The 13,460-nt window shown below is 53.0% G+C and overlaps 6 protein-coding genes across 6 annotated transcripts; 3 read left to right on the top strand and 3 right to left on the bottom strand.

Annotated features, from left to right (window-relative positions):
• Window positions 1–38: 38 nt before the first annotated feature.
• Window positions 39–1,000, bottom strand: CPAR01_05253 (uncharacterized protein; the record flags this gene model as incomplete). Its single annotated transcript, XM_060489532.1, has 4 exons — window positions 39–223; window positions 277–438; window positions 492–886; window positions 954–1,000. The coding sequence occupies 4 exons, from the start codon at window positions 998–1,000 to the stop codon at window positions 39–41; spliced, it is 789 nt and encodes a 262-aa protein (XP_060350998.1).
• A 371-nt stretch (window positions 1,001–1,371) lies between these two features.
• CPAR01_05252 (microsomal signal peptidase 25 kDa subunit) lies at window positions 1,372–2,196 on the top strand (the record flags this gene model as incomplete). Its single annotated transcript, XM_060489531.1, has 3 exons — window positions 1,372–1,408; window positions 1,490–1,773; window positions 1,870–2,196. The coding sequence occupies 3 exons, from the start codon at window positions 1,372–1,374 to the stop codon at window positions 2,194–2,196; spliced, it is 648 nt and encodes a 215-aa protein (XP_060350997.1).
• A 342-nt stretch (window positions 2,197–2,538) lies between these two features.
• Window positions 2,539–2,679, top strand: CPAR01_05251 (uncharacterized protein; the record flags this gene model as incomplete). Its single annotated transcript, XM_060489530.1, has 1 exon — window positions 2,539–2,679. The coding sequence occupies one exon, from the start codon at window positions 2,539–2,541 to the stop codon at window positions 2,677–2,679; it is 141 nt and encodes a 46-aa protein (XP_060350996.1).
• An 82-nt stretch (window positions 2,680–2,761) lies between these two features.
• CPAR01_05250 (uncharacterized protein) lies at window positions 2,762–6,728 on the bottom strand (the record flags this gene model as incomplete). The annotated part of the gene is made up of 5 exons (XM_060489529.1): window positions 2,762–3,829; window positions 3,884–5,629; window positions 5,684–6,273; window positions 6,332–6,394; window positions 6,455–6,728. 5 exons carry the CDS (start codon window positions 6,726–6,728, stop codon window positions 2,762–2,764), a joined length of 3,741 nt encoding a protein of 1,246 aa, XP_060350995.1.
• Window positions 6,729–7,950: 1,222 nt separating this feature from the next.
• Window positions 7,951–9,167, top strand: CPAR01_05249 (tetrahydrofolate dehydrogenase/cyclohydrolase; the record flags this gene model as incomplete). Its single annotated transcript, XM_060489528.1, has 3 exons — window positions 7,951–8,156; window positions 8,286–9,018; window positions 9,075–9,167. 3 exons carry the CDS (start codon window positions 7,951–7,953, stop codon window positions 9,165–9,167), a joined length of 1,032 nt encoding a protein of 343 aa, XP_060350994.1.
• A 1,706-nt stretch (window positions 9,168–10,873) lies between these two features.
• On the bottom strand, window positions 10,874–11,944 carry CPAR01_05248 (uncharacterized protein; the record flags this gene model as incomplete). Its single annotated transcript, XM_060489527.1, has 2 exons — window positions 10,874–11,185; window positions 11,600–11,944. The coding sequence occupies 2 exons, from the start codon at window positions 11,942–11,944 to the stop codon at window positions 10,874–10,876; spliced, it is 657 nt and encodes a 218-aa protein (XP_060350993.1).
• Window positions 11,945–13,460: the final 1,516 nt, after the last annotated feature.

Genomic DNA, 13,460 nt, shown 5'->3' with positions numbered 1-13,460 from the left:
TACGGATGGGCGCGGATTTTGTGTATTGTTCTACAATTCTATGACTTGATACCCGCAAGCAGTCTTGACTCCACATCATCCAAAACAGAGTAGTGGTCGACGACGGCAATGTTCTCCGCCTCGCCCTTGAACTGCTTGTCGGGGTCGACACCGGGTCCAAACATCTGAGGGGCACCAGCGGCACCTCCCATCTGCCCCATTTGCTGGGCCATCTGGCTGGCAGCTTAATGATGTCAGTATGCTGGAAGGGCAAGGCCAAGATAGTTTCAGACTTACCGTTGTCGCTTCCCAAGATGAAAACGAAGACAGACTGCAGACCAAAGATGCAGAGGAAGTACCAGGAGATACTGGACATCCAGCGGGGATCCATGTCCTTGGTCGCCACACCCGCCTGAAGCATGCTCTTGAACTTGATGGTGATAGGGAAGGGTAGTTTCACTAAGACAGTCAGCAGCTGCACAAGGTCCTGATGTTGATCATGCAAAACATACTAATGACGTATCCGCTGAAGAAGGCGTTGATCCAGCTCATGATCAACGTGTTGGGAATAATCATGGCCATGTTATTCTTCATCATCCCCATCATCCCGTCCATCGCGCCAGGGTCGGTAAGCGGATTCGCGGGCGGCTGGCCCTTCTGATCCGGGTTCTTCAAGTACGCGCCGGACTCGTACGCCGCGACGAGCGCATCGCGGCGGGCCTCAAAGGACTTCTTGGACAGGACGTGGTGGTTGGTGCGGACCGTGACGCCATGCATCAGGCTGCGCTGCTCCTTGAGCGCGGGCTTGTCGAGCTTCTTGGGTGCGGTGGCGAGCAGGACCGTGGCGTAGTGACGCAGGATGCCGGTCAAGACCATGACCACCGTGATCGGGAATAGGATCCAGTAACTGTCGGGTTTGTCAGGTCAGCATACGCGGTTGCAACTGAGGACGGGCAAGGCGGGACTTTGCGTACAGGAGCTGGGGATCCCGATGGATCGTCTGCACCGGAACTTGGGCCATTCTGGGCTTGTATGTGACGATTAGAGCCGGGCAATGGTGTATTAGAGACGGTAACGGCGCTCGTCGTTGCGATGCAGCCAGGTGGTTGAGAGCTCCGCCTGCATCAGTGTAATCTGGTGGAGTTGGATGTCTGTATCGAGTGGGAGCTTCCTCGGGTGCTTGTTTCGCCGAGCTTCCGAAAGACCACCTTCCACTTTCACCTCTGCCCACGGACGGGACTGCGCACAAGGGTCCAAGCTGTCCTAGACTCCTAGCTCCGAAAGCCAGGCTGGAGGTTACAAGCCAAACTATCACAACTCCACGCCTGCCCGCCTCACGCATAGCTGTCAAGTCTACTCGAAAGAAGAATCCCGAAAACTGAAGTAGACAAAATGTCTTCCGAAAAAATTACGGTCCATAATCTGGCCGGTATGCACTTCCCTTCACCCTCCTATGGCCCTGCGCTAGGCCTAGCTATCGCATCACACTAACACAAGCTCCTCCCCCCAGACCTGAAGAATACCTCGGACGATGCTCTCCCCAACTACCTCAACTCTCTCAAATTCACCCAGTCCCACGCGCTCACCGATGTCCGCCTCGCGCTCGGCTACTCAGCATTTTTGATTGCGGGCGCATGTTTCCTTTGGGATTATAAGCTCGGCTTCGACAGCACAAAGTACTACACGGCCGCCGCCGTGGTCCTCTACTCGATCCTCAATGGCGCTCTTACGCTATGGATCTGGTTGAAGGAGGCAGGCACCGTGTATGAGGGCACAACACCCTCAGGCGAGAAGGTAAGGCCTCTTTGCTTTCTTTCGTGCCCTCTCAGCAGCTAGCTGCATGTGCTCCCAGGATATGGACAAACCTTGACTTACACGCCCGCGAAACAGGTCAACATCGCGACATCCACAAAGAAGAACGTACCGACCTACAACATGAAGATCACCCTGACCTCGAAGAACGGCGAAAACAAAGTCATCAACCTCTCACAACCCTTCAACCAGTGGTTCGACTCACAAGGCCGCTTCGTCGCGGTTCCCTTCCAGGAGATCCTCGCTACCAACATCCCCGCCGTCGGCAAGCTTGACCCCAAGCGTATCACATCCACCTCCCAGGGATACTCGACTGACGTCCTCGACGCGCTGTACGCGGAGAGCACGGCGACGGGGAGCGGCGCGGAGGCGGCCAAGGGTGGCAGCAAGAGACGCAAGGCATAGACAGGGCCGGACTGGAGGTGGTTTGGACTTGTTGCCGTATGGGGCTTGCCAATAAACTTTTTTGTGTAAATTACGGATAATTGGAACCGTCAAAAGCATGGTGTCTGTGTTTTTGCTTAGTATATTGCTTCAAAGTGCTACAATCGCACCATCTATGCCTTGGTGATAATTATCATTATTCGCTCCATTCCTCGGTCGGCTTATGCTCTGGACAGCATTCATGCGCAGCAACCAAAGTGTCTCTGGTGAAATCATTGCAATGCCTTGTGTGATTTTTATCTCATTAAACTGGATGCTGGTCGTCTAATACTGATGATCCATTGGACCTCCAAACGCCTCGCCATGCCACCGACCCTCACCATCATGCAAGTCCGCCAAATACCTCGTCTCCCACTCTCTGTTCCAACACATGGGTCGCTGCCCTCCTATACCAACAAACCATCACTTTCGTGCCTCGATCAAAGCCAATTCAAACTCGACTGATCCATGCCAAAAGTGCAAAGCCATCACCTCGTGTTCAACTCATTCTTTCGAAACTACTTCAAGCTCTGAAAGTCAACATACGTCAGTTGACCTCGTCCCAAGCCTTACGAGACTTGAGGGCAGCCTCTCTGACCATTCGCGACTCGTCTCCAGAGGCCTGAGCCAACAAGCGCTTGGCCTGGGACGCCGAGTCGAGGAGATGGCGATGCTCAAAGTTGGGCGGCAGTTGTCCGATGAGACGAACGACCAAGGCCCGGCATTGCGCCTCCTGGAATCCGGAACGGTCAAAGGGTACGTAATTCTCCGGCATCCAGGTGTTGTCTTCGCCGGCTTGCGTCGTGTCTCTTCTAAAGATCGACAGGGAGGCATCAATGATGCTCTTGAGGAATGGTTGCATGCGTCTGGGTGAGTTCTCCGTGACGGCCACCAAGATCTGGAGACCGGCTGCTACATCTGCGCTAGCCGGCAGATTGCGGATCGCGCAGAGAATGATTCGGATAAGATCCTCCGTGTCGTCCTCGTAGTGCGCGTACTTGATGTGCCTGACTGCTCTCAAGACTGCAATGCTATAATTGGCCGCAACAAGCATGTCATCCTTGCTGTTCGAGCCGGCAGGCCAAGCCTTGGGCAGCATGGGCTTGACCAACTCGTAGTAGGCCCTCTGCACCCAGAGCTTTTTAAGCTGGCCGTAGAACTCGGGCTTTGCGAAGTCCAGGTCACTGAAGATGAAATCCATGCTGCGAGCAAGTGTGTGGCCAATCTTCTTATTACCAGGACCTTGAGTTATAGCCGTGAGAACATTCTTGAGAGCGTTACCAGTGTAGCGTCGGAGAATGCCGACTACAATCGCGTATACAGGCCTTGCCAGAGCTGCTCTGAGGTCGTTGGGGCTGTTTCCAGCCACCACATTCTCCTCATGGTCGAGGTAGCCAGTGATTTGCTCCAGCTGGTCAGACAGTCTCTCTTCGCTGACAACGAAGTTCATTTGATATTCCATAATCTGGACGATATCGTTCAAATTCTCAACCTTGTATTTGTTGGCGATGACGCACAGAATAGCCGTAACGACTTGCCGGCACTTTGGTGAGTCTGAGTGGTCTCTGGTGAGAAGGCCAGCAATCAAGATCTGGTGTGCGGTTCCTCTTTCAACCTAGAACAGAGTGTTAGCAAAGCTTCCCTGGTCTTGATGCAACGGTTATCTTACCAAACGTTCGACTGTGGTTGGATGGAAAGCTTGAATAATGCCCAAGGAGAGGATGACAGTACGGCCGTGGCTGAAACCACTGATGGGGAACTGGGGAGGATCTCTCATGTTGTAAGGAGTCTGCGGAAGACCCATGGTCCGCAGCATGGCCGCTCGCAACTCACTATTGTTCCAGCTGTGGGTCTCGGTGGGATTAGGATGGCGATACTGGTCGGTTCCACGGAAGAGTGTTACGACTTCTTCGTTCAGAAGCAGGTTGGTCTGCTGGTATTCGCTCATGTGCTGGATAGTGAACATCGCAATATTCGAGAGGCGGTGCAAGTAGGCATCCTCTTCATTCTTGTCTTCCGGATCCTTCTTGCCAAAGTCGTCGCTCAAGGCAAGTGAAAGCTCGGAATTGTCGGCATAACTGATGATCTTGGTGGCCCGTCTGTAGAGCTGTCGAGTGACGTACAGATTGATCAAGGCGAAATCGCCTTGAAGATTGTCAACTTCCTTGCTCTCGTCCGTCCCTGACGTCGAGACGATCTGGTCGTCAGGGAGGCGTGGCAGATTAGGGAAACGGTTTGCCACGTAGCTAACCCAGTTGTCGTCGAATCGCGTGTCGCTGAAGTTGTTTTTGACGGGCAAGTTGATGAGTTCTTTGGCTCCTTCCTTGAACTGAATCATGGCCGAGAATATGTAAGTAGCAATGACCGACCAAATCTTCGGGTCAGCTTTGGCGTCCTGCATCTTGTAGAGGTTAACCAGAAGCGCTTGCATGAAGTATGTGTAGTGTTTGAGCTTCTCAGAGCGAGGAGATTCGGAGCAAAAGACGTAGGTCAGTCTAGCGAGATTGTGCTTGAGAACATTGTGCATGCTGTCCAAGTTGTTGGCCGAAGGGGAAGCACTGTACGCGTCACAGACTCGGAAGCATGTGTCGATGAGCATGGGTTGCGCCGGCGGGTGTGCCATCGTAGCCTTTTGTAAAGCAATAGCAGCCTCGTCGGATATCTTGAGTTGATTCTTGTCCTTCGCCGGTTCGCCAGGGGCTTGAAGCGCAAGAGTTGCTAAGTTGTCGCAAATTTCGTTTAGTGTTTCTTCTGGAAGCATCGGCTGGTTCGACTGTCCAATTTGAGCTGCTCTCTGACATACCATCAACCCCAGACCTTTGGTTGCCTGTTGACCGATGGTGATATCTTCGGGTTGCGCAGTATCTTGTAGAGCTTTTTGGAAAAGAGGCAGGTACGTCTGCTTGTAGATGGGGGCAAGTAGCGGCTCGGTAGATTTGAAGGCCTCGGCGTCCTCGACACTCAGCTCCACGCCTCCTCCAATTAGGGCTAACCGCAACTCGAGTAGAGAATTCAGGAGAATCAGGAGATTCTTCGTGTGGTCAGGTGACTTTGTGTGGCGGAGATTCTCCTTGATATGGGTCACAGACGGGGAGATCATGAGTGCAAAGGCAGCTGGCTTTGCGCTGTGGATGGAGATCAAAAGCTTTCCTGAGGCTGCCGTGTAGATCGGGTTTGACAGGTCCTCCAAGCAGTCTCTCTGAACAGTTAGGGCAAAATCCCTGAGCTCGTCACCGGTAAGTCTTTGGGCGACTGTTCGAATGACTTCCAAGGTGGCATTGATGGTGTCCTCGATCTCCCCATTGCGGACTTCATACTTGAGACTGTCCCAAATCTTGTTGGTAAAGGGGGTGACTCCTTGCTGAACATGCTCATAGCCGCTCAGACATGCGGTCATGGTCTTGAGGATGTCAACCTACAGCAGTGTCAGCACAGGTATTATTGACATAGTCCAAGGAAGAACACAAACCTTGACGTTGACACTGACACTGTCCGGCTGGTCTAGCCTGCTAAGGAGGTATGGAATAGCCTTGTCAGCGACACGATGATGTGCCGAAAAGCAAGCCCTCAAGGCCAATTTGAGATCATCCGCTGTGATTCCCGAAGGATGCTGTGATGTCCTCAACGATATGGGGAAGTATGCTGAAAAGATACTGAAAATTTCATCCACGACCTCCGGTGCAGGGGAATAGTCTGAAAGAAAGACCTTCAGAATCTTGAACCAAGTCATCAGACACTTGGGGTCTCGCTCATTGCGACATAGTTGCAAAAGATCCGTGATGAATCCCGAGGCTGTGCCGTGTTGGTACTGCAAGTCGTTTGCTACATCCGGGTTGGTGATAAGATGGTCCAGAAGTTCATATACTGTTGCACGGGTTTCTGCGACCTGGGATTTGAAATCATCACCAAGGCTGCACACACTCTGGATAATGTCGTTTCCCTTTTGTGGCTGGAAAGTCTTCATACCAGCAGTTCGATCAAGAGCCTTCGCAGCGGGCATAATGCCAGCCTTGTGGTCGACCTTGAACATGCTTCCAAAAAAAGCCACCAGGAGGTTGGCTGAGAATGCGGCGTCAGCAATGAGCCTTCGAGTACACATGCCTTCGGCCTTACTTACTTTGATCGGCTTTGAGGAATGCGGGATCCAGATGCTCAAGAGTCCCTGCTAGAAAACTCAAAGCTAAAGAAGGTGTCATAGTCAGTAATCGTCTTTATTCCAATACGGTCTTTACTCCTGTACCTTTGGACCGTGCAATGACATCACCATCGCCGTCATCCTGGTCTTCATTTGCGCTGGGCATCCAGGGTCGAATAGATTCTACCCATCTTGCAACTGGATTGCTAGGTCTGGGTGCTGACTGGATCTCTGGGGTCATGTCAGCTGTTTGCATGGTTGGTGAAAGGGTAGGAATGGCCATATACATACCCGAAGCTGCCTCCTGTGTGATTGCTGTTTGTCTCTCAGTATCGTCGCTGAGCACGAACTCGAGTGCAAGTTTCCGAAAATCAGCCATGATAGTCGTGAATTGCGATGAAATCAAAAGCGTCTAATGGTAGTTTCGATTGCCCAATGTATGTTGCTGTATCGAAGTCCACTCCGCGTAGTGTGAAGATGGGTGAATGCCAAGCTGATATTGTCTAGATGCAATCGGAAAGGTGTTGTGGTAAGAAGTTGTGAGATATTCCGTCATTCCTTCTCATGTGCTTCCAAAGTTGACCCCGCGCCTGCTCAAAATGCGTCCCGAAAGAGTGAAAGAGAGGCAAGACGTGCTCCTCTCATGCAAATTGCTTGTCTAGATATCCAATTTCATGAACGTGGTAGTCGCTTTAGATTGGGGGAAAATGGTGGTTTGGCGAATAGTCCGCTGGGTATTTGTCAGTTGCCGATACTGGGCTTCATACCACCGAAAGCCGGTGATGAGTTGTGAGATAATTACTCAGGCTTGCTGGGTTGTTGGTGGGGGATATCTCAATCGAGAAGGCGGTGTAGCACTTATCGTCGTTATCGCGGTATGGAGGAACCAATTTCCGGTGGATAGACCTTTTCGGGCTTAGCGTCAATCATCAACTTATCTTTACTGGTTCGCCGTTTCAAGACATTTGTTGTCTCTGGTCATAAACTGGCTTGCTTTGAGGAAAAGCTTTACACATGGGATTATTCTTGAGCTGTTTAGTCGCTGCGATCTGCTCTCTGTCAATGCTTTCAGCCTGGAACGGAATTGCAACAGATGGGAGCGGTAGCGAACTAGTCTTAATTGGGTAAGAGGGTATGGAGGGGTAACACAGACGGGACTGCGCAAGGGCCGCGGGGTCCTGTTCCAGCGAACGGAGAAAAAAAAAATTTGGACGTCGAAGTCGGAGCGTGGCCCTCCAAAAGACTCGGAGCCATTCAGCTTCACTTGATTAACCTTTCTTCACTTTCACTGCCCCAATAACGCGTCAAAATTCGGATTTCGAATCCTGATCAACTGCCACTCCTATAAGCGCCGATATATTGGCTGTCTTTGCCAGTTAGTCTTCTCTCCTCCACTCCCGATATGCTCTACAACGCGGCATCGCGGGGTCGGAGGTGGTGGGGCTTTCCCAAGTACTAATTCGGGGATAGAAGCCGACGGGCAACTCACTCCAACCACATATGTGAGTGACAGTTCTTATCAGCCGAGACTGAGAGACCCGACTAACAATGCTGTCAAGCCGCGTGTATCAAAACTGGAGTTTGCCTCCCTTTCATAAAAGATGGCCTCCAACGAAGCTGTGCCCAAGACCTGCAAGGTCATTCTGGCCGACACCATCGCCAAGCGTCTCCTGACTGAGGTTCACGAGACCCTCGCCAAGGTGCAGGGCAACGGCGCCTCCAAGCCGACCTTGGCGGCGTTCCTGGCAAACGACGATCCGGCTGCATTGCAGTATGCTGAGTGGTCTAAGAAGACCTGCGTCGAAAAGTAGGCGAAAAACAAACCCTTTGTCGCTGCAAAGACAAGTTGTCTTTGTGTGACAAGACGTGTCTAAAAAATGAGCAAAAATTGGATGCAAAAGGTAGCTGACGAGACGGTGTTCACCCCCCTTTCCAGCGGCTTCGATTTTGACCTGCGCCGTGTCGACAAGGAGCAGCTCGAGGAAAAGATCACCGAGGCCAACGAGGATGACAAGGTCGACGGCATCATCGTCTACTACCCCATCTTCCCCGGCAACCCGCTCCAGGACAAGTACATCCAGGAGACAGTCTCCCTGGCAAAGGACGTCGAGGGCCTCTGCCACCAGCATATCTTCAACATGTACCACAACGTCCGCTTCCTGGACCCGCCCCACAACCTGAGAAAGTCCATCCTCCCCTGCACGCCCCTCGCCGTCGTCAAGATCCTCGAGCACCTCCAGATCTACAACCCCATCCTGGCCTACGGCAACCGCCTCTTTGGCAAGACAATCACCGTCATCAACAGGTCCGAAGTCAACGGCCGACCCCTGGCCGCCCTGCTCGCCAACGACGGCGCCACCGTCTACTCGGTCGACATCACCGGCGTCCAGCTCTTCACTCGCGGCAAGGGCATCAAGCAGATCCGCCACCAGGTCGAGAACAAGGAGGGCTGGGGCCTGGAGCAGGTCCTCCCCCTCAGCGACGTCATCATCGGCGGCGTCCCCAGCGAAAAGTACAAGATCTCGACCGACCTCATTCGCGAGGGTGCCGTCTGCATCAACTTCTCCTCCCACCGCAACTTTGACGCGCCCACCGTCAAGGAGAAGGCGGCCATCTACGTCCCGTCAGTTGGCAAGGTCACCATTGCGTGCCTTTTGAGAAACTTGGTGGTAAGTGAACTAAATGAACACGGCGAACCAGAAACCACATCCCTGACTTTTCACAGCGCCTCATCGCCAACCGTCCCACGACCAAGGACAACGGCAATGAGGATGCCTCCACTGCGCAGGCTAGAAGCGAGGCGTTCACTGAGGGCTAGATCAGCGTGTCACATTGCCCACCGGCAAGATGGGATATGAAGAGGCACATGGGTTGTCGACTAAAAGCATTGTGGACTGTTTATACGTGGTCAGCCATACGGGAGGATCACTGGAATTTGCGTTGAGGGCTGGCGAAAAGATACAGAAAAAAGCATAGACTATTGGGTATATATCCGGACATTTTAAGACTACAAGATAGAAAAAACAAAGGCACGCGCGCTTACCCGTGTCACAATTGAGGGAGTTGGAACATGGCATGTCGTCGATTTGCTTCTTTGCATAACATGGTCAAGTCAGACATGATGCCACCCACTTGTGGATATTCATGCTGTTCGCGACAAGGCGGCTGTTATCAGACGCATTGCTGGACGGGGTCTGAGACATAGAAAGGGACCGGGCCCAGGCCCTCGGGAACATCATCTGGAGACATTCCAGCATCCCAAATATGCGGAGCAGAAGCATCAAGCACGCCACAACAGGCCACACGACGAATGCCTAGACCTTTGTGACTTCCTAGTCATTACCAGAGGTTGCCGCCGGCGCGGTGGCCGAGTAGGGCTCTCGGGGAATATGTCATTTCTTTGATTGGAAAGGGACAGAGCCCTAAAACCCCAAGACCGATCGAGATAGGCGACGAGATCCGGGCGCAACGCCTTGTCGACCGGTGCGTTGGGCAGGAGATTTAACATTCGAAGCTATTGACTTATGCCATCGTAAATGAGATTGGGAAAAGCCTTTCATCGATAATCACGAACCTCCTCTCATTGAAGTTGCAGACTATGAGCATAAGGTAGTGTGGAGAATAGGTTCGCGGCTTGCCAGTGCCAGATTCTTCCGCAAGTTCCCCCGCGCTCGGGATGCCCGTCCCGTCCATGGGAAGGCATGGTCCAGTAGTTTGAGCGTGGCAAGGATGCCGCTGGTTTGAGGTTACGACGGATCGCTGGATTCACCCAAGATTTGCGATGTGATGGTTGGCGTCGAGATTGGTTCGGCGACTAGAGTCAATGCAAAGCAGGAGAGAAAATTTTGTTAGATAGACGAGCGCGATATATCTGACCTGTAGTAAGAATATACCGGGCAATGCCTGTGTCAAGTTAAAGATGCATGGCGTCACTACAGACGGGGAGCCGTGAGGTCGGGAGACTGGTGGGAGAGACGCGTCGGCGCGCAACAGAGTGGCAGCGGGAGTGGGAGTACTGAGGTGCCATTGGCATCCCATCTTCCGAGTCGTTCTCTCATTCTGGCTCCTATCGGCCTAGGCGCGTTACAGGCAAATTCAGCCCAGGGTGAAATGCAACACAGTGCATCCGACGAATGGCATAGCTGAAGAAAGGCTGGAAGCGCAACCCCGTAATATATTGTCATGAGATGGACGCGCCGATGTTCGTGCTCGACTAAGCAGTACCAACATTCCAGAAACCGCGAGGAATTTGGCAAGTTTGGGTCGGTTGTTCGATCGCTGATTCAGTACGGCGTGCTGGTGCCCCGCCCGCATCCAACGGTCTGGGAGTTCACACGGATGCCTTAATAATAGGCCGCTAGAACTTGAGAGGGTCGACTGAGACTGTCCCTTGAAATCGGAGGAAAGCTTCAGATCATTGCCAAAGTAGGCCAGTAGATGAAGAGTCCGAGGCCAATATCTCCACAGCTACAAATCCATCAGCGAGGTTGTGATGAAGCTTAACCGTGGTGGGATGGGTTCGTCTTAAATGGAGATTCGACGGCCTTCTGCTCGATCAGTAGCGGATTCCCGCGGTGCGTCCACAAATGGAACAAGAGGCGGTCGAGATGTCCTGGGAGGGTAGCCAGGCAGGTCAGGGTTCTGCATGCGGAAGGCTGATGAATTGCCGAGATTTGCGTGAACGTCCCAAGACTCCACCACCGTGCGAGTGCGGTTTTCTCTCGAAGGTGTCGGTGCCCGTGCTTGCCCAGTACGGATACCTGTGCAAGCCGTTGGACCTGCGAAGGGACTTGGAAGGAAGGAAGGAGGCAGCAGAGAATTGTTTGTACCTGGCACCTGCTTCCTTTCTTCAAATTTGTTTACGGATACTTTGGAATTCGTACCTTCCCATCGTAACAGAAGGTACCTAAGCACCTAAGGTGGAAACCTAAGGTGGAAGGCGCCAGGGCCGGGACTGTTTCTTTCCTTGACGCAGCTCCGCTTTTCGTGCACCAACTTCCCTGCCAAGCCCCCTTCCACTTGCTGGCCAATGCTTGGAAGGACCCGGGGGCCCCAGTGTCTTAAGGGTAAGTTCATTCTTCGGGTCCAATCATCCTGGCAGTTTCAACTTTCATGCCAGGCACCGCAGGGCAGCACCTGCAGGAAAGCAACCGCAGAAAAGGAACCACGCTTGTCCCAACAGGGGTAACTTAGTACGCCCAGTTCAGCAACGTCAGGAACACTGCGAGGTGCGAACGACGAATTACATACGAACCCATGGAAGCAGCGCTGTTGACGCTTCGCATTGGTGCTTCCGACTGGACAGCCCAGGCCCCGAGGAAGAAGCAAGGCCCCATGGAAGTTTCCGACTGCTAACGCTGCTGGGAATGGAAGAGAAAGGAACGAGACCCGCACACGACCGCCCACGCCGCCATCGAGACCCTCCCATGTGCAGCGATACTGCTCTAGCAAGCCACCGCGGGCTAGGGTCGAAGCGGCCGGTCCAGGGGGACAGACCAACTGCGAGCCAGGTTGTGAACTTGCGCGAGCATTGGCCTCCTTCTCTGTTGGAGCAAGAGATTTGAAAATTTTACGAACGGAAGGGCTGCTGGACATGGGGAATGCCTGTTCCCTGTCTTAGCTATTTCGCGAATTAAGAGACGCGGGAAGAAGATGATGACTTGACCAGAAGCCAGACATCAGGCAATGGGGCCAGACCAGGATGCTCTAATACTGCGTACCTTACACTATGAAGAGAGGGACAGACATAATGAGTATCAGATGCCACGCGACATCTGCAGTTGACGGCCCAGAGAAGCCCCTTTGACGGGCGTTGTTCTTCCTGTCAGTGTCACTTGCGCGTCTACGGATGCTAATTATTCTGTATCGTTACTTTGTAGACTACGAACAAACCCACGGGCTTTCCGTACCACGCACTTGGTCCTCACTCAGTCAGCTCGCCGATCAACAAGCCAAGACCGTTCTCGGCAGCTGGCTACTGCAGCACAAGTACGAATACATTATTACTTTTCCCTTCCGGCTCGGCCCAGGCTTCGCCCATCCGCTCTCGTGCACCTCAGCCTGTCATTCCCACACCCGTTCGCTTCCAAGGAAAGAGACCTTACTCGATACTCCGTACTCTAAAGGTACACATTTCAGCTGCGGCGAAGTGTACTTGTACTCTTGTTGAGTGTAAACTTCAACATACGCAGCACATTTCTTACAAGCGAGCAAGTACCTACATTGGATTGGACGCATCAACTGCCGCCTCAGGTCTCGAGCCCTCCTGCGATCCTGCTCTGTTCGGCTTGTACTGCGTACTCTCTACGGATACTCCATACGCATATGTACGCATACTCGATCCCTGGGCCGCTCATCTCCCGCAGCCTGTCATCTTATCTTGCTTGCACCGCCAACGCAGATCAGTGAAGGGGAAACGAACTGCAACCACGAGGCATTCACCAGATCCATCTTCCGTCTTTCACCTACACTTCCACTCGTTTTGTACGAATACTTGTGCTTTGCTCCTCCTGCGCCTGCTGCACCTCAGCGAGAGACAGGGCAAGCACTAGAGCACCCGCTGCATGTCTCACAAACATCGGCTCAGTCTCATTGGTCGACTTTCTCGATAATTTCAAACATCCTGCGGGACCCCCCATCGCTTTCGCGCCCCAAAACCACCAGCTGCAACCCCTTAAACTTGGGGCCTGTCGCGACACAGCTGTGCATCATCACCCAACACGCTGCAAGAGGGGGAAAAGAAGGGGAAGAACAGCCGGATTCGCTTACAACGGACGCCGTTTGCTCTTGCATCCCGATTTCTTTCTACGATCGACGATAGACCGGCATTTCGACTTCCTCGTTCCGGCCACCTACCCCGAACACGGCGGCCTGTTTGCTACCTATGCGCTTGCATACGACCAACGACGTCTCTATTCCCGCAAACGGACTCCCACTTGCTGCTACGCTTTCTACACTCAGCGCCCGCAAAAGCCACCACGCAATCTCGCATATCTACGGCAGTGCCCCAACCAAGTCACCTCTTGACGACCTCTCCGGCGTTTCTCGATCAACCTGCACTTCTGCCTCGAACCCCGCCAAAACTTCCGCGACTTGCTTGCAGCTCGTTTAG

This window comes from Colletotrichum paranaense (genome assembly GCF_030867605.1).
Source record: "Colletotrichum paranaense strain IMI 384185 chromosome Unknown Scaffold_4.1, whole genome shotgun sequence".
In the NCBI taxonomy this organism is placed as follows: Eukaryota; Fungi; Ascomycota; class Sordariomycetes; order Glomerellales; family Glomerellaceae; genus Colletotrichum; species Colletotrichum paranaense.
Note: the sequence above shows the minus strand (reverse complement) of the source record. Positions and strands in the feature narration are given on the sequence as shown.